The sequence below is a fragment of the Anabrus simplex genome, chromosome 1 (genome assembly GCF_040414725.1).
Source record: "Anabrus simplex isolate iqAnaSimp1 chromosome 1, ASM4041472v1, whole genome shotgun sequence".
Lineage (NCBI taxonomy): Eukaryota > Metazoa > Arthropoda > Insecta > Orthoptera > Tettigoniidae > Anabrus > Anabrus simplex.
In genome coordinates, this window is record NC_090265.1 from 180,869,185 (window position 1) to 180,893,619 (window position 24,435).

Consider the following 24,435-nt stretch of genomic DNA (forward strand, 5'->3'; position numbering starts at 1 on the left):
TCACAAGTTGGATACCGCACCTTCCAAGGGCACTCAATTGAGTTCCTAAATTTTATTTAGCTATCTCAATCGGAAGCCAAATGTTTGATCATGCTAGCCTGGAAGGGCATATATAGCAAGTTGAGATGTAATTCTCCCCTCGTACTTCGGCATTTCATTGTGCTTATCACATGATAGCTTGCAGGGGTGTCGTTGCCCTCTGGGTGGTCCGCCTCACCCTTTCAAGGTGGGGAATGAGAGCATAAGAGAAATAAAGTGGTGTCGCTAATGGCGGACTTGCCGGTCATTATTCTGGGAAGGTGCAGTATCCAACAGATGAGCCCATGCCGCACTGCGGCGAAACAGTAGTAGTTTTTGGAGATTGAGTTTCCTGAATTTTATTATCTATCTCAATTGGAAGCTATATTTTTGGGCATAAGGCGCTGTTGTTTGTCAACTGCGATGACATTTTCCAAATATGAACTGCATATCCACAAATTCGTTATTCCTATAACGTGGCTATTCCTTTGTTATGTATTCGACTAGACCGAATGTTCACATATTATAGCTGTTTGTACTCTGAACAATGCACAGACTCTTACACGCCGTTCACGAACTTCTACGACTTAGCGTTTTTGCATATAGCCGTTACGTGGATCGCAATGAATGCTCCTGTAGTGAATCAGGTTGTCTGCGGTTCTCAACCTTTGAGAGATCGCAGCCCAGTAAATTCTGCTTCTGTAAGAAAATCCAAGAAATTTACTCGTAAAATAATAACTTTCCACATTTTTAAGTTCATACATTTATCTAACAGAAGTATTAATAATTAAGTATAGCGTAATATTAAGGAGTATTAGTACACTATCAAAACGATATGACACGTTGGCAAAATGAATATTAACAGTTACCAGATAAATTCAATTCTTTAGCATGTTGTAGTTTCCGCAAGCTAACATCGTTAATTATGTTAAATTTAATTGACATATATGCACCTGCTCCGGGGTCGGCAGAGTTCTGAATATAAAAATTTAATTTCACAAATAACTGTTTAGATGGAAATCTTCTGGATGAGGAACTTCGGAAATCAAACCCGGGCATCGAAGTCCCATCCTTCCTACTTTCAACTGGCACAACGGCTAAGCTCAATAGCATACGGGTCGATGGTCTGTTCGTAATAAAGTGGGCACTTAATCTAAATATATTGAAAGTAGGGCGCTCTATAATATAAGAGGAATACACTATACTATGGGAAAAGAAGAATGGATTGTTCCAAATTCAAAATATACATTTTAATAACTGATAGAGTCACATGAAATATCTGTACACTCGAATGATGCCATGTTATTGCCTAGGTGGCAATTTTAAACTTAAAATCAATGATGTGGGAAATGCCGTTAATGTCCATGTATCAGTCTGTTTCACTTCTGAATCTCATTTTGGCATTCCCATATCAATTTAAAAAAAACTGTACACATGTACACTACACTTCTTAATCAATAGAGATCTGTCCCTTTGTCTAATGCCCGTACCCAGTGGTACCCGTTATATTACCATACAACACAAAGATGGCATCCTCATGAGAAAAACAATATTATACAGTGTCGTGCGCTGTCGTAGTGTTTAGATATTTTATGAAATACAATTCCGCACATTTACCCAATTATGAAAATCATGTCTCGCTTGCCTCTAATAAAGTCTACTTTATCATATTAATTACGCATCATATTATCGCATATATGCGTTTCTCTGGGACACTATCTTATTCTAATATCTTACAAAGCAGACAAAAACAAGGAAGGCATCGTGTAAATCACCATAAATAACCAAAAATCACCATACACTGACATAATACAAAAATATATACACATGAAGAATGAAGCAATCACCTGTAAATACATCAACATAAGATATAATTCACACACGTGAATGCTCTCTGAAGTGTGACCCCTTTTGAGTCGTCTGATGTTGATCCAAGGGATCCCGATACCAACCGGGTATCGAACCATGTTAGTCTGATTCCCAGGTGCTACCTGAAAGCCGTACTATGATCTCATTTAATTATAAAAGTTGGAGGACTGTACTTCACTTATCGGATCATGAAGCATACAATGTCGATGGTGACAAATTATTAACACTTGAATGTTTAATACAGTGTGGAACGAGGAAACATTTTATGTGAATTTTTGCGCGCATTGTGACAGACATAACGGGCCAGCCTCGAAGGTTCGGTCGCTTCACTCCCTGCCCTATATTCTGAAGGCCATAAATATATATATATCTCTAAAGCAGCTTGTTGCCAGCTGGGAGACTACTTTCACTTCCCCAGACACAAATACGTATTTCTCTAATTCATTCTCTCGTATTTCCCTAGCCAAATAATCATTCATGGCTACCTTCAAATATCATTTTATCAAGACTTAGACCATATTCAGTCTTGGTTCACTGTATCACTATTATTATTATTCTCATATTTCAATCTGTCATTTAAAATTTTTTTACATATCTGTTTTCCCTCTTTCATTTCACACACGTGTACCTCAAGTCCACGTTATTTACACATTGAGAAGATCCTAAATCGACAGGTAGTTGCTTAACATAACGATCACTCGCGCAACTATCCAGATCACGTGTTCGCACCTCGAAATCATCTCTTCTTAGCTGTCAGCATTCTTAAATTTAAAAGGGGGAGGGCTGTATACATGCATTAAAGCCGTGAAGCATTCAAATAATATATGTTTGAAAACAGTTAATTGACTTGGAACGGATTATGAAGTCCTCTGAATTATCAATTCCACCCTTATGAATACCTCAATCAAACACAATACCCTACGGGCCTTACCACTAATTCATGCAAAAATTCACGGAAAAAAGGGTGATTAATCCATAATCACAGAAGACCAAAGCAAACATCAACTTGATAAAAACATTACCCCATAGACAAAGACAAAGTCACCTCCGTACAGGCTATGAAGGCCCTTGGAGGAGTGGAAGGCTTCCACCATTGTTAACCGCGGCACGTGTTGGGGTAGAGTGGTTAGCTCTACGTCTGGCCGCCTTTGCCCCCAGGAATTAACTTGGTACTCATTTTCGGTGTAGGCTGTGTGAACCTCATGTCCATATGCACCTCCGGAAGTGAAAATCTCGTTTCTTAAATTTTACGACTTCCTGACGGGGATTCGAACCCACGTCCTTCCGGTTGAACCGAGCACGCCTTTACCGCCTCGGCCAGGCAGCCTCTTAACCCCATAGAAACACGCATATTGCGTTACCTATACGTTATCATGCATGCTGAAAAATTAGGCTATATTTTCAAAGTTAAGTTGTACAGATTACGGTGACATTAATGATTTTCAGGCTTAGAAATCATCATGGAATGTACTTATCATTTGCTGTATGTAACTATTCTGTCATCAGGAGGTACCCATATGAATTTTAGGCCTCCATCACTGACGCCTTGTGAGCAGCTAGTCCTAGGTTCATCTTCTTCGGGGCTGAATCCATGGTGTCTTGGACGGCAATCTCGTACTGTTGGAAATTCTATGTGGTCCCTCGGACTGGAATAATGCAGGCAGACCGGTGCGTTCTGGTAGAACGGAATCCTAGGTTTGACAAGCACTCACACACATGTTAACAAGGGAATAACTGGTTATTGAAGCACTTTCTGTAGGTCTTCGAATAACTTAATATCGATAGACCCACTCATAGACTCGAATGGACCACCCGAGTAGCGGTTGCAGTCCCTGGAGAGCATCACTCCTTTCCCCTTTGTCACAAAGCGACACAATTACTGGCTTTGTTCATTACTACGTGAACGTCACTTGTTCACTCGTAGAGCACTTCCTGGCTAGTCTAACAGCTTTTGCTTCTTAGGATTATTATTTCCTACACTGCACGTGACTTTGTTCCGGTACAATAATTATTTGTCTCTACAACCAATAACTCACTACGTCATGACGATTACTGGAATATTAACCGTCTATATGAGCCGTCATTGATATATCCTGTCTGCGTTCCCTGAATATATATTGGGATTATAGTCACGCAGTTCCACACACCACAATTATTATTCACATCAGAAAAATAGAATTTTATTAGGAACGTGTATCGGCCTGACGAAGAGTAGACTTCAGTCTAACACAATATCGAACAACATTGGTTCACTAGATAGCAATACATTGCACTAGTTAGCAATGAATAACACCGTTTGACACAAGGTCTGACTGAGTCTGAGAAACGAATGAATACGAATGAGCAACGAGGGCTGTTATGTTCTCCTTTTATACGGAATGCGGGTCGCCAACGATGGTGAGGGTAAGCTCTGTCCACAAGGCACAAATCGGTCCGCTAATATTGGTCCCTCGGATCGTATGGATATTCATTTTGTAGATCTTGACTTTCCCTTTTCACTGAACCACTTTCATGTAAATCGCCTCGCTGAAACTCTGGTAATTTCAAAAGTTTTCTCTTGGATATTTTCGCGCGAAATATTATGAGATGGGGACTTCCTTACTTCTGTCAAGATAAGCGTTCCTGACATCTGGTTCCCATTATGTACATCTGTCTGATGTGCGTCATTACCAATACGTTCGTTAAGTAGTACATCTTCTGTCATCATTAGATATTGTAAATTATGCAGATTCCAATGAGTCCTTACTTTGAAATTTCTAAGGCTTGTACCAAATTTTATTATTATTATTATTATTATTATTATTATTATTATTATTATTATTATTATTATTATTATTATTATTATTATTATTATTATTATTATTATTATTATTATTATTATTATGCGTGTTGCCCTCTAAGGAGCACGTAGAACCACGCGGCCAACTGGCTTGGTGCGCGCTCATTTCTTAGTATTTCAGGGAACGGTTAATATTCCAGTAATCGTCATGACGTAGTGAGTTATTACTTGTAGAGACAAATAAGTCACGTGCAGTGTAGGAAACAATAGGCCGAAAATCTAGATATTTGGCCTCTTAAAACAACAGTCATCCTCATAGGAAATGCCCTTTTACAATGTTTCTAGTTGTAATCATGTCAGTTCCGGTTTATGAAAATGTCATCTCGAATCCATCCAACGTTCACTCCCGAAAACAGAACAATATAATGATAAATTGGTCAGCGAATCCACTCCATTACTCTTGATTCATCGTAACACACTGCCATTCTGTGAGAAAATACAATACATTTTGGTTACTTGCAATGATGTTACAATTTCGTCTTCCCTTCGCCTAGGTTGTCTTTCCAGTCAACATCAGTTCAGTTTCGAATATTTTGAGTTTTATGTTATTCTCGTTCTATTTCCTTTCTAGTTCATGTTGCAAATACTTTTGTTGTCTCGTGTGAAGGGTAGAGAGGACTTTGGTTCTCAACCTCACATGTTTATGTTTCTCTTTTTATTTTATTATGTCGTTAACAATCTGCTTTACGTCGCACCGACACGGCTAGGTCTTATGGCGACGATAGGATAGGAACGGGCTGCGTGTGGGAAGGAAGCGATCTTGGCCCTAATTAAGGTACAGGCCCAGCATTTGCCTGATGTGAAAATGGGGAAACCATCTTCAGGGCTGTCGACAGTGTGGTTCGAACCCACAGTCTCTCGAATGTAAGCTACGTGACCAAACCACACAGCCACTTGTGTGTTTCTCGTCTGACAACATATGCTGATTTGGTGTTCGTGCTACTGTAGGTGGGTCATCTGTCTTGAAAACTGATTCTTTCAACATGCCCCGTATGTAGGCGCCGTGAATTCCGGGCAGCAGGAAGTGTACAGGGATGGAGAAATTATACGATCTCCAATATGTCCTCGCAGACGGTTAAGTTACTCTCCCGCTGTGTGGGCTTAGCTCTAGCTTGCTGCACTCATTGTCTTTGGAGGGGTAAGTGTCCACCTGGTCCACAGTCTTTTGGATTCTGTGTAGCATCCTGAACGAAATAACCTAATATTCCATGACCGACAGTAGCGTAGCCAGGATCGACCGACTGGGGGGTAAGGGAATGGGGTTATTGTTACATAATGTGCGTGCATGGTGTGCGCATGCATGACTGTCATTACAAGGACACTGATGCAACTGAATTATGTTGATATTCAGATTGCAATACACTACAAAATCTTACGTTTAAATAGAGAACAAGACCTATATGACCACGGTCAACAGTTTTACAGGGAATGGTTATGTTCAGATTACAATCTAAAATCCGACTTTCGAGGCTTCTTAGAAAATAGAACCAAGATATGTGTTGGTTTTACAATTACGTCTAGGAGCATGCTTTTTTCGCATTAATTTATGTTCTATTTCGTGAAAAGGAAACAAATTTTTGCGTTATTTTCCGAAATAGCGCTGACCCCATCGCTTTAATTTTGCTTTAATAATTTCCGAAAATTATTCATTAACAGTTTAATTCGTGAGATTTGTGAATTATTTAAGTGAAAGATAGATAAATAAAAAGAAACAATATTGATAATCATTCATTATTCCTTATGAAATCTTGATTAGAACTATATATGTGGGGTTTCTAGAGAGAGAGAGAGAGAGAGAGAGAGAGAGACTCTGTGTGTGTGTGTGTGTGTGTGTGTGTGTGTGTGTGTGTGTGTGTGTGTGTGTGTGTGTGTGTGTGTGTGTGTGTGTGTGTGTGTGTGTGTGTCGTCATGACTTGAATGTTGAACAGGTCTTGTGAGTATTACTGTATGTAAATATGCCTATGTAATTATTTTAACTGTATATAAGAACATCATGTAGAATGTAATTGTATATTTGTATATTATAATTTTAAGTGGTGATGGAGGCACTTTTGTGTATATGGGGCTATGCCCTTTCTCCATTTACCATCCCTAAATTGTAACTACAATTAGTGGAAAATAAATAATAATAATAATAATAATAATAATAATAATAATAATAATAATATAATATAGCCGTAATCAAGATTAAAAATAAATTGCTCTTTCATTCTACATGGCCGAAGATTTCACCCTATATGGCCACACCATTAAGGGATTTTATAGAGTTTTAATACGAAGAGATATTTCTGTCGAAATGAGAAATCCTTATTCTGTCTTGTGCTTCCCTTTACACACGTGATATTGGAACACAATTTCAAGATCGTTATTTTTCATGAATTTCGCTGATTTCCGCACTTATCGCAAAATAAGTAAATTTCGCTTTAAACTGGCCTTGTCGCTTTAATTCGCAGTAATTTTCGAAAACAAAATCACTAATTTCTCAACCAAAATCATATAATTCGTTGAGATACCTCAAAAATCGCTTCAAAATATTTGTTGTCGCGCTTATCGTTAATGCGAAAAAATCATGCCTCTACGTAATTCTGTGAATGTTCAAAAGAGCCAACCCACTGAATCGACATTGACTTGTTTATTGTCAGTTTCTGTTTATTTTCTTTTATATAAACTCCATGGAGGTGGAGGTCTAACCCCCGATAAGCCCCACCCCTCCTCTAGCTACGCCCATAATGACTAGACACGGCGCAGCAACTCGTAACCCGTACTGTGTATTGGTTTCTGTATAATAAGAAAAATAATGACATGTGGCTTCCGGAGAGGCCTGGTGCAGGTCTTTTGATATGACTCCCATAGGCGACCTGCGCGCCGTGATGAGAATGAAACGATGATGAAACAGACACACACACACACGCACACGCACACAGTCCGTGCGCCAGGGAAATTAGCCAATTATGGGCCAGCACGCTATTTACCCATGGAGCCGGATTTCTATATAATTATATCACGCCATTCAAACCTTTAAAAAACAGTTGTTTGTTGTTTGATGTTGCCATCAGTGCATATGACTTTCATCTGAAAACCGCATGTTGCAGAAGAAATCTGGATCCTCATACGTCATGGGCAACAATCGGCTGCAATACTGTAGTCGGGCTCATTGGCACCTTAATGTTAGACGCTGAGCAACTTGAATGCGGCATGGAAATCCGCCCAGTTCTTTAAACATCCACCAAACAGACCTCTCGCTTAAACCGAGTGTCAGCTATGTTCGTCGCAGACTACGTTTTGGGGACTGTAACACCTATTGGAGAAGTCGTCGATGATTCTCGTTTGTGGTGACGGTTCTTGGGCATCCTGTTGTCCTGTTTCGTTGGCATAAGACTGATCCTGTATGGTGGTACCTGTCAACGACAGCTAACACTTCTGTTTTTTGGTGCCTTCTTGTTAAATCGCTCCTCGTGCTGTTCTTTAACGTGAAGCAAACTGACGCACCACTCTGTATGACCGGAAATAATGTTCCACGATAAACACCTTATCATAATTGCAGGCATCAATACAATGCTGAATTCATAAGACGTCCAACAATCACACACAGTGTGGTCGGAAACAACGTGAGCCTGGTTTACGAGCGTTAGAGGGTTGGTCATACTGATAAATACCTCCCGATGTTGTCATTTTATCAACTGCTCAAGTTACCCAATCAGATAACTTCGCAGTTGAATTCAAATGGGCTTTGCTAGGTGGTGTTGCTAAATTTGCGCGAGACTTCTGACCGCCTTGAGAGCACCAATCGAAGAAAAAATTATCCGTGGGGGATTTGAACACGAACCTCTTAGCTGAAGGATTGCACCATTGTGAGTACGCTACAGTGACACCGGATGGAGCACACGCTGTGTCGCGGTACTGGTAGCTGCTAGGCGATCAGTTATTTACAGAAATTTTCGTTAAGCAGCCTTGTGACATGCACACAGTGGACTTGGACTCGCGTTGCAACGCAAGCCTAGTCAGTGCTGATTGGTGCTTTCAAGACGTTCTTGAGACACGTACAGGTTCACCAACACCACCTCACAAAGCTCATTTGAATTCGCCCGCGAAGCTATCTGATTAGCTAGCTTCAGATCCTGATACAATCAGTGGCGATGGGCTGTCAGGAGCACATGAGCACGTGAACACCCAGTTCTAACGCATATTCACGCATTCATGGATGCCGGTAATTTAAAATCGTTTCCCTTTTTTTCCGACCTGAGTTAGTCAATCGATCGAAAGCATTCGACTTATATCGAAGCACCGTTACACTGACAGTTGTTCGTTTCGACTGGCAATATCAGGGAGCACACTGGAGATTTTGCTACGAGCCTTAAGACTATACGCATGCACAAGGAGATGACGTCATGGTTTATGCACAGATATCTCCATAAGCGAGGAGCACGGTAAGGAATGTGCGTTTCCGTCTACAACCACCCTCAAACAAGAGATAGTATTACAGTTGATCACAAGGGTTCACCACCTCCCCTGTTCAAGTTGGCCACAGCTCGCAGAAGTTACTCTTGCATTACATCGCCGGAAGATTTCGCTAGTAGTTAATTCTGAACAGGTGTTCGTAAACACGGGATCAGAAAGCCAGAGCCTCAGCCTCAGCCAAAGCCTGAGCGACTCAGCCCGACAGTCGTAATTTTAGTTTTCTCGTACACTCACAGATTAGGCTCGAAAAAATGCATCCTCGGTTATAAGGTTTCCACCATATTATGAGAACAGAAGCAATCATACAAGGAACATTTAGTGAAATGATTTAAGTAAGTGATTTTGTACTTATTTTCATTCTAGTTTGGTATATTTGAGAAGTGAACACAAATTTTGTTGTTAACCCCCAGAAAATTTGATCACGAGCCGCCACTGGATACAATTACAACGGAGTGAGATACCGAATTACTTTTCCAATTATATATCGGCATGACCAACTCACGAACACTCATATACACGATTCACGTTGTTTCGGTCCACCCTGTATACAATAAATAAATAAATAAATAAATAAATAAATAAATAAATAAATAAATAAATAAATAAATAAATAAATAAATAAATAAATAAATAAATAAATAAATAAATAAGTAGTCCGCCTCAGTGGTGTAGCGGTTAGTGTGATTAGCTGCCACCCCTGGAGGCCTGGGTTCGATTCCCGGCTCTGCCACGAAATTTGAAAAGTGGTACGAGGCCTGGAACGGGGTCCACTCAGCCTCAGGAGGTCAACCGAGTATAGGTGGGTTCGATTCCCACCTCAGCCATCCTGGAAGTGGTTTTCCTTGGTTTCCCACTTCTCCTACAGGCAAATGCCGGGATGGTACCTAACTTAAGGCCACGGCCGCTTCCTTCCCTCTTCCTTGCCTATCCTTTCCAATCTTCCCATCCCCGCCAAGGCCCCTGTTCAGCATAGCATGTGAGGCCGCCTGGGCGAGGTACTGGTCATTCTCCCCAGTCGTATTCCCGACCCAATGTCTCACACTCCAGGACACTGCCCTTGAGGCGGTAGAGGTGGGATCCCTTGCTGAGTCCGAGGGAAAAACCAACCCTGGAGGGTAAGCAGATTAAGAAAGAAAGAAAGAATAAATAAATAAATAAATAAATAAATAAATAAATAAATAAATAAATAAATAAATAAATAAATAAATAAATAAATAAATAAATAAATAAATAAATAAATACCGCGTTGCTAGAAAAACGTGCCACAGATGAGGAATAATTTCAGTATCGTTTGTTTCGTCCCATACTTTATTTCATGCCTCGACCTCTGGTAAGGGATACAAAAAAACACACTTGCTATTTGTCAGGATTAATTTCAAAGACATCGTTTTATTTGTTTTCAGGTATCACGGAGAAGCTGCAGTACCTCAAGGAAATGGGAGTAGGAGCTATTTGCCTACAGTACATCCTAAAAGCACCCTATGTAGATATGGACTCTGAAGTGATGGATTTTACTGATGTTGATCCTAGACTCGGCACCTTGGAGGACTTCGACCGTCTGATCAACAGTAGTAATGACCTGGGCAAGTAGACTAGTCAATTCATTTGAAGTAGGTAGCAATGTTATGAAAAAAGCATGCATGTATATGTGTATATCTAAATTGGGAGCATGTAATTGGTAACAAATGAGGATCATGCTGAAAACTGATTACTGAAATTCATGCCTAGATATGACGGTATAATAATAATAATAATAATAATAATAATAATAATAATAATAATAATAATAATAATAATAATAATAATAATAATAATAATAATAATAATCGTCCTCAGCTACCAGGTGCAGATATTTTATTTGACGTCATCGGGCTGTCCGCTCGTCAGTTTCGAGGTTCTGTTTTACTCTAAACCTACTAGATGGCAGAGTAAATAGAATCTCTCTTGGGCGTCTATTACGCCAAATGTATCACCAGATATCTTTCACATGCCGAGATCGTACGACATGGATTGCGCATAGACTTCTTTCCGCCCTTCAAAAGTCCGATTAATTCTGCCGTGTTTGATCTCGCTCTCCTGGGATCCGGAGGCCGATACTCTACCACTAATCCACAGAGTTATAACGTTAATTGTTTTATATTATCTACGTTACAACAATAAGATCTGTACGCCACTATTCTAAGGTAAGTTAATAATAATAATAATAATAAGAAGAAGAAGAAGAAGAAGAAGAATACCGGGCGAGTTGGCCGTGCGGATAGGAGCGCGCAGCTGTGAGCTCGCATCCGGGAGAGAGTGGGTTCGAAACCCACTGTCGGCAGCCCTGAAGATGGTTTTCCGTGGTTTCCCATTTTCACACCAGGCAAATGCTGGGGCTGTATCTTAATTAAGGCCACAGCCACTTCCTTCTCATTCCTAGGCCTTTCATGTCCTATCGTAGCCATAAGACCTATCTGTGTCGGTGCGACGTAAAGCAACTAATAATAATAATAATAATAATAATAATAATAATAATAATAATAATAATAATAATAATAATAATTGTTACGGGGTTACCCGTGGAACGCAGAGGTGAAGGAAGGTGCCGGGGTGAATGGGTCTAACTACAATGTCAAGAAAGAATTTAAAACTGAAATGGAAGGTTATATTTTTGAAAAGCAACAAGTTAAGAAATTCTCACTTAGTGAGATAACAATGACAAAAATAGAAAAATCCAAGATTACAGTACTTTAACTCTCTTGGGCTACAAGCCCCTAGTTTTACAATTTTTCGAGCTCTTAGCTCAAATTTACCAAAACAAAATTTACACAAGGGCAGAGCGCTTGCTCCCAACTCACAATAACAAGCCTCCCAGAGGCACTTTTACAACACTAGAAAAGAGCTGTCGTGCTCTCAGTTCTCAAGCCTACTCAAGGCAACACCAAAAATATCTTACACCTTTTGGCCTTCCATGGCCCAACTTACAAATTGAAGCAGGGGTATCTCGTACCCAACCTATAGGGCCTTCGTGTAAAAAGAAATAACAGTTAAATAAATGGCCTGAACATAAAATGAAAGGAGGCGAATGCTTGCGCTCCTAGATATGAATTCTTAAAACCTAAGGGGCACTAGGCCGATGAAACAGGGGCTATTCCAAAACTATGGAGATGGCTCGTATAAAGACTTTACGGAAAGGAAGAAAACCAGTTACAAAACGTAGTCACCTCAAACCAATATGAAAGGGAGCTCGAGAGGGTACATCACTCTCTATCCCCGATTTACAGTTGAAGATTTATGAAATTTTCACATGAGCTGAAAGGAGATTTACATTTTAGAGAAGTTGGTTACATAGTTAAAGTTTCGAACCTTTCCCTCGGGTTAAACTGCGGAGCTAGCAAAATAGTAAGATGTTAGATGGCCATTACCTTGCTGAAGAACTGCTGCCTGATGAAGGAGGCGGCTCCCGCCTTCTGCTTGACACACACACTTAGTTAGATGACGATCAAATGGCCAAGAGTCGAGAAAATCCGCAGTTTATAAACCCTAGGGAAAGTTGGAGACCTTTCATGAATAAACCAGCCATACCCTCTCACTTTATTGGTGAATTTAAAAGTTACACTCAAAATCGAGGAAGAAGCCTGTGATAGGCGGAAAATTAATTACAGAAATTATTGATTGGTTGGATTCAAAACTGGCAGAAAGAAAAAATATTGCCAACCCAAAAATAAATGAACATTGTAACTGTTTCTTCTCATCAAAAACACTTGGGGAGATGAAAGTTATTATCTTGGGACACATGAATATTAAATAAACTATTTGTGACTTGCCCGCAAATTGCCACGCAAATAGAAACAATGAACATTCCATGGTTCCGCATTTCTCTATGTAATGTTTGGGCGCCATGGTTACAGTTTTAAACAAAACTGTAAACCAAAATTTATATTTATTAGCATAGAGACTTATACTTAGATCACAGGGGTAGGATTTTAAATAATTAACCATTAAGTATCGCTTAAAAAAGAAAATTAACGCAATATAAAATACAAATGAATTTATTATTAAAAAATGAGATGAACCGGAAAAGTTTCCTTAAAGCGTGGAGGAATTTATAATTTAATTTACTGAATTTACTTATTGCTTGCTTTATCTAATTGAAGCTCACCAATTGCAGCTTCCGTTGAAGTCATCTGGTTTCCGTGGTTACTCGTTCTCTTCTTCTCGGTGTAGACTTTGCTCCATGGACATCCTTCCTTCCTTCTCTGATATGGTACGGGCTATCTGGACTAACACTCCCTACAGGCGCGAGATAGACTGCACGCTCGACAAGCTCCCCCAGTTCAAAAATGTTATACTTACACACGAGCGTTTTTCTGTCGTCGTTGTCGACCACAAAAAGTAGTTCATGTGTGGTCGGTTGTCGCCACTTTGCCGTCACCATATAAAGCAATGAGAAAAATGCTTCCCCTTTTAGGCTACGGCCACACGAGCAGTTAATGTTGTTGGAAGTCAGCAGCAAATGCAGGAGAGAAAAAATGCGCACCATGTGTTGTAATGTTATGGGCCACACTTGCCAGTAAATGCAGTTCGCTGGATGCAGTTCAAGGTCTTGCTGTTGAAGGGATAGTCCAGAGCCCATTTCTTTCACTGCAAAAGCTGTTGGACAGTTGCCACACGAGACGGTATCCACTGCGTATTCCATTTTCGTTCATTACGTATATAACACTAGAACATTTACGAAATATAAAGTATGCGGACAGTGAACATGTCATTCTGGAAGTGGAGAAGTACCCATGTTTGTCCAATACGCGCAGTAGCGGCGCTAAGATGCTAGCCCCCCCCCCCTGCAATATTTGGAAATGGGCCACTCACTTCCTGATGAGGAAAGTTACATGTTTGTTTCGTAGTACATATCATTAGAATGAACAGCAAGGACGACGACATTTCGCCACTTATAACTGATTATAGATAGTGAAAAGGGTTCAGTGACATTCGGTATTATTTAAAAAATTGTCTGCGTAAAGCTTCAGGTTCTCATGAATAACGACAAATTTACCCTTCGTTGACCTTTCACTGATGGTAGGATGAATCTACCACTTCCTGTTTTTTGTCAATGCCGCCTCACTCGTACAATTGCAAGATTCATAACTGAACTAGATCTTCGGGAACAACAGATGTGGATCCTGATTGTGATGATGCTTGTTTAAAGGGCCTAACATCTAGGTCATCGGCCCCTAATGGTGCCAAATGAGACGAAATGTTATGACAATTTAAAAATCCAGAATCCTCCACTGACCAGTTTCGAAAACGGGAGGACGAAGAATGAATGGATGGATATGAAGTTAAAACAATCAGTGGATCCAATGACCCACATTCCCAGAAACTAGCGTTAAATAATAGTATTACTGACCAAGGGACTGCGTCTAAAGCACAATACTGAATCGATGATGCTTGTAGTCGAAACGGGTCCAAAATCCAGGTCATCAGCCCCTCATAATGGTACTTATCGCTAGGAAAATGGAACCATGCAATTGGTCATGTTGCGGTACTAATCAAAAGTACCGTAGACTCGCGGCATTCCACACATTATGGTACTACTCACAGGTAATGAAATTCGCACATGTAACACAGACCTATGGTGTTTCGCACACTGCGGCGCTATTTTCAGGCAACGCAAACCTATGGCGTTCCTTACATAAGGGTACTAACCACAGGGACCCGCACTATCCCGTGGAGTTCCTCACATAGTGGGTATTAAGCATAGGCAGGGCAGAACCATGGGGTCGCTCATCCCATGGTGTTGCTCATATAGGGGTACGAATCACAGGTACTGTTGAAGCCGGCAATGCACTCTATTGCTACTAATCACAAACCTATTTGGTACCTAACATAGTGGTACTACGCGCAAGTGAAAGTGACCCATGGTGTTCCCCGCGTGGTGGTATTAATCACAAGTAGTCTCATGGTTCTAATTTGATCATCCCTTGGTCGCCCCTTTTAGTAGCCTCTTACGACAGGCCAGGGATACCACGGGTGTATTCTTCGTCTGCGTCCCCCCCCACAGGGGGGGGATGAGGATCCTTGCCCTGCAGCAACTGTGCTACAACTGCAAATTGCTGCCGCCGTGTGGCATCCTGCGGCAGCAATTGCCGTGGTACAGTTTTCGCTACTTGCTGCAACTGTATTTACTGTCACGTGTGGCCCTAGCCTTACAGACGAACGTTCTCTCGACAACAATGTCGCCAGTTTTAGCGATCCCATACACTGACCACAGCCCGACTGCAGGGCTTTCTTTTTCATACGGGCGACATTTCAGCTATATTGTGACGACGGCGACAAGTTCCGGCTGGCATTTATCATCATGGAGTCTTTCGACACGGAAACGTTCATTGCCCGGCGCACACGAACTGAGCGAATTCTACCTACCTCACATAAATCCAAACACTCGAAGTGAGTGAGTGACTATAAACTGTTTCCCCAGTAAACACTCGAACTACTGGGCGAGTTGGCCGTGGGGTTAGAGGCGCGCGGCCGTGAGCTTGCATCCGGGAGATAGTGGGTTCGAATCCCACTGTCGGCAGCCCTGAAGATGGTTTTCCGTGGTTTCCCATTTTCACACCAGGCAAATGCTGGGGCTGTACCTTAATGAAGGCCACGGCCACTTCCTTCCAACTCCTAGCCCTTTCCTATCCCATCGTCGCCATAAGACCTATCTGTGTCGGTGCGACGTAAAGCCATTAGAAAAAAAAAACCACTCGAACTGAGTGAACCACCGTTATGTGCCTTGAAAAAACATTATTAGGGGCTGGTTTCTTGCAATCCTACAAAGTGAAATATAGTTTGTACGAGATGCATTTGTTGTTATTTGAGTCATGAGTCCATAGACTGGTTTGATGCAGTTCTCCATGCCACCCTACCCTGTACTAACCTTCTCATTTCTACATAACTCATGCATCCTACATCTGCTCTAACCTGCTTGTCATATTCATACCTTGGTCTACCCCTACCGTTTTTACCCCCCACACTTCCTCAAAAACCAACTGCAAAGTCCTGGGTGTCTTAAGATGTGTCCTATCATTCTATCTCTTCTTCTCGTCAATTTTAGCCACAACGCTCACCTCTCACCAATTTGAATCAGTATCTCTTCATTCGTGATTCGATCTATCCACCTCACCTTCAGCATTCTTCTGTAACACCACATTTCAAAAAATTCTATTCTCTTTCTTCCTGAGCGAGTTATCGTTCATGTTTCACTTCCATACAATGCCACGCTCCAAACGAAAGTCTTCAAAAACATTTTTCTGATTCCTATATCAATATTCAAAGTGAGCACATTTCTTTTCTTAAAAAAGGCCTTCCTTGCTTGTGCTAGCCTGCATTTTATGTCCTCCGTATTTCTGCCATGTTTAGTTATTTTACTACCAAAGTAACAATATTCATCCACTTCCTTTATGACTTTATTTCCTAATCTAATATTTCCTGCATCACCTGACTTCGTACGACTGCACCCCATTTATTTTGTTTTGGACTTATTTATTTTCACCTTATACTCCTCACGTAAGGCTCCGTGCATACCATTCAGCCACTTCTCCAGATTTTCTGCAGTCTCAGATAAAATAACAATATCATCGGCAAATCACAGGATTTTGATTTTGTCTCCTTGGATTGTGATTCCCTTTCCAAATTCTTTTTGATTTCCTTTACTGCCTGTTCCGTATAAACATTGAAAAGGAGGGAGGGGGAACTGCAGCCTTGCCTCACCACTTTCTGGATTGCTACTTCTTTTTCATAGCCGTCGATTCTTATCACTGCAGACTGATTTTTATATAGATTTTAGATAATTCTTCTTTCTCGGTACCTGATCTCGATCACCTATAGAATCTCAAATAGTTTGGTCCAAACAACATTATCAAATGCCTTTTATAGATCTACGAACGCCATGTACATGATTTGCCCTTCTTAATTCGATCCTCTAGGATCAGACGTAAAGTCAGGATTGCTTCACGTGTTCCTACATTTCGTCTGAAACCAAATTGATCTTCTCCCAACACAGTTTCAACTTCTTTTTCCATTCTTCTTTAAATAATACGTGTTAGAATTTTGCAGCCGTGAGATACTGAACTAATGCTGCAGTAGTTTTCACACTTGTGAACACCGACTTTCTTGGTAATAGTTATAACAAAATTATGCCGAAAATCGGATGGCACTTCTCCTGTCTCATAAATCTTGCACACTAAATGGAATAACCTGCCGTGCTGGTTTCTCCTAAATCAGTCAGTATTTCAGAAGGAATGCCATAAATTCCAGGTACTTTGCTCCTACTTAGGCCTCTCAAAGCTCTGTCGAATTCTAACCTCAAAATTGGGTCACCCATTTCATCAGCATCAACAGCCTCTTCTTGTTCCAGAACCGTATCATGTAGGACCTTACCTTGATACAACTGTTGTATATGTTCCTACCGTCTTTCTGCCTTCTTTCCCTAGAAGTGGTTTTTCATCTGAGCTCTTAATATTCATAGACCTAGTTTTCCTTTCTCCAAATGTTTCCTTGATTTTATTGTATGCAGTATCTACCTTTACTAGGACCATACAACTTTCCACATCCTTGAACTTCTCCTTCTGCCATTCTTCCTTAGCTGCCCTCCACTTCCTATCCACTTCATTTTTTAATCATCTATATTCTTTTCTGCCCTCTTCTTTTTATGCATTCTTGTATTATGGTCGTTCATCGATCAAGTCTAGTATCTCTTGAATTATGCATTTATTCTTAGTTGATATTTCCTTTCTTCCTAACATCTCTTCAGCAGCCCTACTGACTTCATTCTACATGACTGTCCATTCTTCTTCTACTGTGTTTCCTTTAGCCTTTTCATTTAGTCCTTGTGCAACACTCTTTTCTTTCAACTTGTCCAGATCCCATTTCACTGGATCCCTTCCCTTCTTCAATTTCTTCAACTTCAGTTGGCATTTCATGACCAACAATTTGTAGTCAGAGTCCACGTCTTCTCCTGGAAAAGTTTTGCAATCCAGCAACTGGTTTCTGAATCTCTGTCTAATCATAATGAAGTCTACTGTATTTGATACCTCCCAGTGTCTCCAGGTCTCGTCCATAAGTTATATCACAGCATTCTATATATTGTTATATGTGTGCAATCCAAGGCTACTACATCACCGGGAAAATGTGATAATTGGTGTCTTGAATGATATTCGGGCATTCTTTTAGTGCGGGGAAAATAATTTGATGCTTTGTTAATGCTGCAATGGCAACAGGAATTATTTGCAGAATTCTACACACTCTTGTCTTTCACTCTGAACATAGTCGCCTACCAGGGACGTAACGAATGTTATACGGGCCCGCCTGCAAGAATTAAAATTCCGACCCCCTTAAATAGAATGTAAAACATATGAATAAAACCAAACACCATGGCGCAACAGCCCCGAAGGGCTACCAAGCGACAGCAAACCTATGACTAACTAATACAAATTCAATCACAGCAGGAAGAAGTAATGCAAAATATTGTCAATTTATGTAAAGAAAGGGATTGTTCATTATTGCAAGATTTCAAAGAAAAACATTTAATGGGTCTTATAATTGCATGCGAGCTTAGAGTTGATGCCGTCCTGGTCGGAACATCCAAATGTTGTCATCAACTCATCAGTAACATCACAGGGAAATTAAATTAAAATTACCAATCTCCATCCTTGACAAGCTCCGCGCGTGTGAATGAGTCATGCACTCAAATGCTATTACTTAGGAAATTCAGAGATTAATATATTGCATCACGCGCCCATACGATTACACGAAGCACAATGCTAGTGTTTACTTGACTCACCTAATTTATCAAGACTTGACTTAGTCATGTATTAAAATTCACAAGAATTATATATTATTTTAATATATTTTTTTTTTGCAAGAGTCTTCCGGCCCTAACGTTACGCCCCTGTCGCCTAAAATTACATGAAAAGAGTCCGAAGCATAATATCTAAGACCTATAAGCAATGGCTGCACTGGGGACACTGATAAGTCTCAGTCTGTGGAAATCTCTGACCTATTTCCAATTTCTTCTTGTACCTTGTTCATTATGACTTTGGTAATTAGGTATCTTTGTAGAAAACTTTCTTCTGATAACTCTAAAAAGTTATTTTTTTTTCTGAATAAAGGTAATCTATTGCTTTCTTCAGTTTATTAAATAGTCTTCAAGCAAAGTTAAAGCTTTAAATTTACCTCTTCTTCATGCTACCATTTTTAAATTGTAACAACTGTTAAGAGGTTTAACACATGTTAAGTTAACACAAGTATTATCAATTTGTTACGGTTAACAATTCTTGATGAGACGGTCATTTTGTTAAATTATGTGTTAAGTCTCCTTAACAGCAGTGTAAACAGTAACATTCACTGAAGAAACTGGGCCTTACCGTTTCCATAGCGGTTGGAAGCGTCCAACGAGATTATTCATCAACCGTTAAAAATCTAGTGAAGTCAGTATCATTCTTTATCATTTTTATTATGTATATGTAATGAACGACGTTAATTAAAATAATATTTTCAATGGGGTTTGTTTACTAAGGTTATCATATTCAAACAAACTTCTCTTGTTCACAGGACTCAAGGTTATTCTGGAGTTCATCCCGAATCATTCCAGTGACCAGCATCCTTGGTTTCGTAAATCTGTACTCGGAGAAGATCCCTATAAAGATTATTACGTGTGGGCTGATGGGAAGCATCCTAGACAAAAGCGTGCTGTCCCTGTGTACAACAGTACTGAAAACCCTACTCAAACTACAGTAATTCAAAACAGCAGTTTTCCTACTCCAGTTCCCGACAGTAGAAGCTCTACTAAAGCCAATGAAGACAACAGTGTCAGGAGGAGTTTCTCTTCTACACTCACTCCGATGATGAGCTCCCATACAACAGTCAGTCCAAAGAATATTTCTCCGATTGCAAACACTTCTCACAACATAGATACCACTAAGAACGGTGAACATTCGACAGTTAGTCTAAGGAATACTTCTCCGATTGCACACACTTCTCATAACACAGATACCACTAAGAACGATGGACACACAACAACTACTACTGAAACTACCATGAAAAATACTACAGCAGTAACGGGATATCCTCCTAGTGCTAGTAATTCTGTCACAAAAACGACTACCCAAGAAACTACTACACTGACGGCAGCTTCTGTCATCAATAGAACCTCTGCTGCTATGAACAACACTCATAAATCAGTGACGCCAATTCCTCGAGTGAACAGTACCAAAGCTGTAAATCCTAACGTGCCTAGTAAAGGGACCATCTTACCTTCCAGAAAAGAGCCGTCCTCGCCGCCAAATAACTGGGTAAGTTGAAATAATATAATGTGCTTACAAGTTATATTTTAATGTCTGAATTTCTTTTGTTTTGATCAAAATGATTGTCGAAGATATTTCGTCTCAAATTAAACTCTTATTCAGCTACTTCAAAATATATAATTCACATGGCGAAAGTCTCTGGAAAAGGGCCTTAAATAATATTATATATACATGTTCATACACCTGAACAACACATTACGCATGACTTCTTAGCAATTAGTATTTACTGAATGAGTTGGCTGAGCGGTTAGGGGCGCGCAGCTGTGAGCTTGCATTCGGGAGATAGTGAGTTCAAATCCTACTTCCGGCAGCCCTGAAGATGGTTTTCCATGGTTTCCCATTTTCACACCAGGAAAATGCTGGATCTGTACCTTAATTAAGGCCACGGTCGCTTCCTTCCCACTCCTAGTACTTTGCTATCCCATCGGCGCCAAAAGACCTATCTGTATCGGTGCGACGTAAAGCCAATAGTAAAAAAAAATAGTATTTGAAATGTCCTTATCAATTTAACATACTGTAATAAATGCCAAGGAGGCTAGAGAGATAAAACGTTGATTGTTCCGCCAAATTAGGCATTATAACTCGAGTGTTAGAATATTATGAACTAAGAAATTTTAAATACGAAAAACAAAATCGCCTCTGTGGTGTAGTGGTTAGCGTGATTAGCTGCCACCCCCGTAGGCCCGGGTTCGATTCCCGGCTCTGCCACGAAATTTGAAAAGTGGTATGAAGACTGGAACGGGGTCCACTCAGCCTCGGGAGGTCAACTGAGTAGAGGTGGGTTCGATTCCCACCTCAGCCATCCTGGAAGTGGTTCTCCGTGGTTTCCCACTTCTCCTCCAGGCGAATGCCGAGATGGTACCTAACATAAGGCCACGGCCGCTTCCTTCCCTCTTCCTTGCATATCCCTTCCAATCTTCCCATCCCTCCACAAGGCCCCTGTTCAGCATAGCAGGTGAGGCCGCCTGGGCGAGGTACTGGTCATTCTCCCCAGTTGTATCCCCGACCAAGAGTCTGAAGCTCCAGGACACTGCCCTTGAGGCGGTAGAGGTGGGATCCCTCGCTGTGTCCGAGGGAAAAGCCGACCCTGGAAGGTAAACAGATGATGATGATGATGATGATGATGATGATGATGATGATAAAAAACAAAATTGAGATTGTAAATTTTAAAACATTCTTCCATTTTTTTAAATTAAAAATTCTGTACAAAAGTTTGCAGTTATTTTCTGATACGGGTAGTTGCAACGTTTTCTAATTTATAACACTGTTCTCAGTAATAACAAAACAAAATACGTACTCGAAGAGGACTAGTGCCCAACCAGATAGATGCCTTGCAGTTACCGAAGTGACGTCATCAGCATTATTAGTTGACTTTCTGGATCGTATCAACTGCCTCTCCTATCAGCAGCTCCCCACTTGATTTCATGAGGCTGGGTGAACCCAGTTCCAGTCCTCAATCCATAATTAAATCCCTGGACTGGCCGGGGATCGAAATCAGAACCTCTAGGTGAATGGCAGGCGCGCTACCTCCTACACCACGGGGCTGACTGTACTCACTAACTGTGAAAGAAATGATACTACTAAATTGTGTTTATGAATATCGCACTTATGTTTCTTTATAAAAAGTAATATCTCCGAGAAATGAAGATCAATTAGATTTGTAACGAAAGAACTGTCATATCTTATACTAAATAGAACATTATGATGCTTGTTGAATAAAGGGGTCAAATATCTAAGGTCATCGGCCTGCTAAATAGAGCAAAAGTCAAATAATACGAATAATAATAATAAAAATAAAATAATAATAATAATAATAATAATAATAATAATAATAATAATAATAATAAATATACACCCACACTGAAAAGATATCAAATGCAATCCGCAAAAAATGTTTCTATTATTATTATTATTATTATTATTATTATTATTATTATTATTATTATTATTATTATTATTATTATTGCAATTGCGTTACGTCGCACCGACACAGACAAGTCTTTTGGCGACCATGGGATAGGAAAGGGCTAGGAGTGAGGAGGAAACGTCAGTGGCCTTAATTAAACATTTGTCTAGTGTGAAAATGGGAAACTACGGAAAACCATCTTCAGGGCTGCCGACAGTGGGGTTCAAACCCCACTATCTCCAGAATGCAAGCTTACAGCTGCGCGGCCCCAACCGTACGGGCAACTCGCACGGTATAATCCGGAAAAGAATAAATTTTAACGCTCACCTCTTCAGATTGCCAGCTGAAAGATTCTGTACGGTAAACGTTTCTTATCCTACTTCAGAAGTCTCAAGAACATTCCTCCTTGGTCGGTGGAGATCGATAAGGATTTTCTAGAGTACTGAATCACAGAAACAAACATTCAACTCCGAGCACCACTCAAACACAAACTTACAAGGGGGCATTCCCTACTCGTCACCACCGATTTCGCTCAAATTCATAGAACATGCAGGGCTTGGCTAGAAATGAAAGTACCCGAAGTGGGAACTCCAGATGACCAAGCGTATAGAAAATAAAAAAAATAATAAGTGTGTTTTGACGCCGCTCTCGCACCGTATAAGCCACTTACGTTAGTGCGTACGCCGAGCAGTTGTTGGCGTAGCGGTAAGAGCTTGGAGTTGTAATTCGATGGCCGTGGGCTCGACTCCCCGTGTAGAGAATATTTTTTCAATTTTTATATTATTCATTTATTTTAATTTTATTTATTTATTTATTTATTTATTTATTTATTTATTTATATGCAAAAGGCATATAGAACGTCATTTATTTAATGAGAGCACAATTGTTGAAAATTTGGAGTTGCGAACTTTCCCGACGTGTTCAAACAGAAATTATTCATCATCATCATCATCTGTTTACCCTCCAGGTTCGGCTTTTCCCTCGGACTCAGCGAGGGATCCCACCTCTACCGCCTCAAGGGCAGTGTCCTGGAGCTTCAGACTCTTGGTCGGGGGATACAACTGGGGAGAATGACCAGTACCTCGCCCAGGCGGCCTCACCTGCTATGGTGAACAGGGGCCTTGTGGAGAGATGGGAATATTGGAAGGGATAGACAAGGAAGAGGGAAGGAAGCGGCCGTGGCCTTAAGTTAGGTACCATCCCGGCATTCGCCTGGAGGAGGAGTGGGACACCACGGAAAACCACTTCAAGGACGGCTGAGGTGGGAATCGAACCCACCCTACTCAGTTGACCACCCGAGGCTGAGTGGACCCCGTTCCAGCCCTCGTACCACTTTTCAAATTTTCGTGGCAGAGCCGGGAATCGAACCCGGACCTCCGGGGGTGGCAGCTAATTACGCTAACCACTACACCACAGAGGCGGACTAATTATTCTTTTTTCTCCTTTATTGGCTATCTCCCCTCCTTGGGGAATGTGCCATAAACGTGAATAGTCGTTTCGCTGTAAGATTCGTTTTCACCTGACAAGTGAAGATTGCTCCTGGCGGCTGTACACAAACAATAGATTCTTGGCGCAGGTAGACAATGACAATGAAATCTCAGTTCTTTACCTTTTCTGTATAAATAAATAAGATGAATTATTTACCTCTTTGCTTAATTGGAACATGAATGATATAAAAGTTGACAGGAAAAAACAGTCTGCACACGGCGAGTCGAACTGAAGGCTTTTTTTTTTTTGCTAGTTGCTTTACGTCGCTCCGACACAGATAGGTCTTATGGCGACGATGGGAGAGGGAAGGGCTAGGAGTGGGAAGGAAGCGGCCGTGGACTTAATTAAGGTACAGCCCCAGAGTTTGCCTGGTGTGAAAATGGGAAACCACGGAAAACCATTTTCAGGGCTGCCGACAGTGGGGTTCGAGCCTATCTCCCGAATACTGGATACTGGCCGCACTTAAGCGACTGCAGCTATCGAGCCCGGTGAAACTCCTCTTAAGGGGAACTAAAAAGGGGGGCGAA

At 40.7% G+C, this 24,435-nt stretch overlaps 1 protein-coding gene across 1 annotated transcript in view; it reads left to right on the forward strand.

The window, feature by feature from the left end:
* The window catches only part of LOC136859593 (probable maltase), a 146,939-nt gene that overhangs the window by 18,130 nt on the left and 104,374 nt on the right, over window positions 1-24,435 (forward strand). Inside the window, exons 2-3 of the mRNA XM_067138708.2 lie at window positions 10,588-10,767; window positions 19,763-20,502. Of these exons, the coding sequence (XP_066994809.2) occupies window positions 10,588-10,767; window positions 19,763-20,502 (920 nt within the window). The remainder of the gene's footprint in view (window positions 1-10,587; window positions 10,768-19,762; window positions 20,503-24,435) is intronic.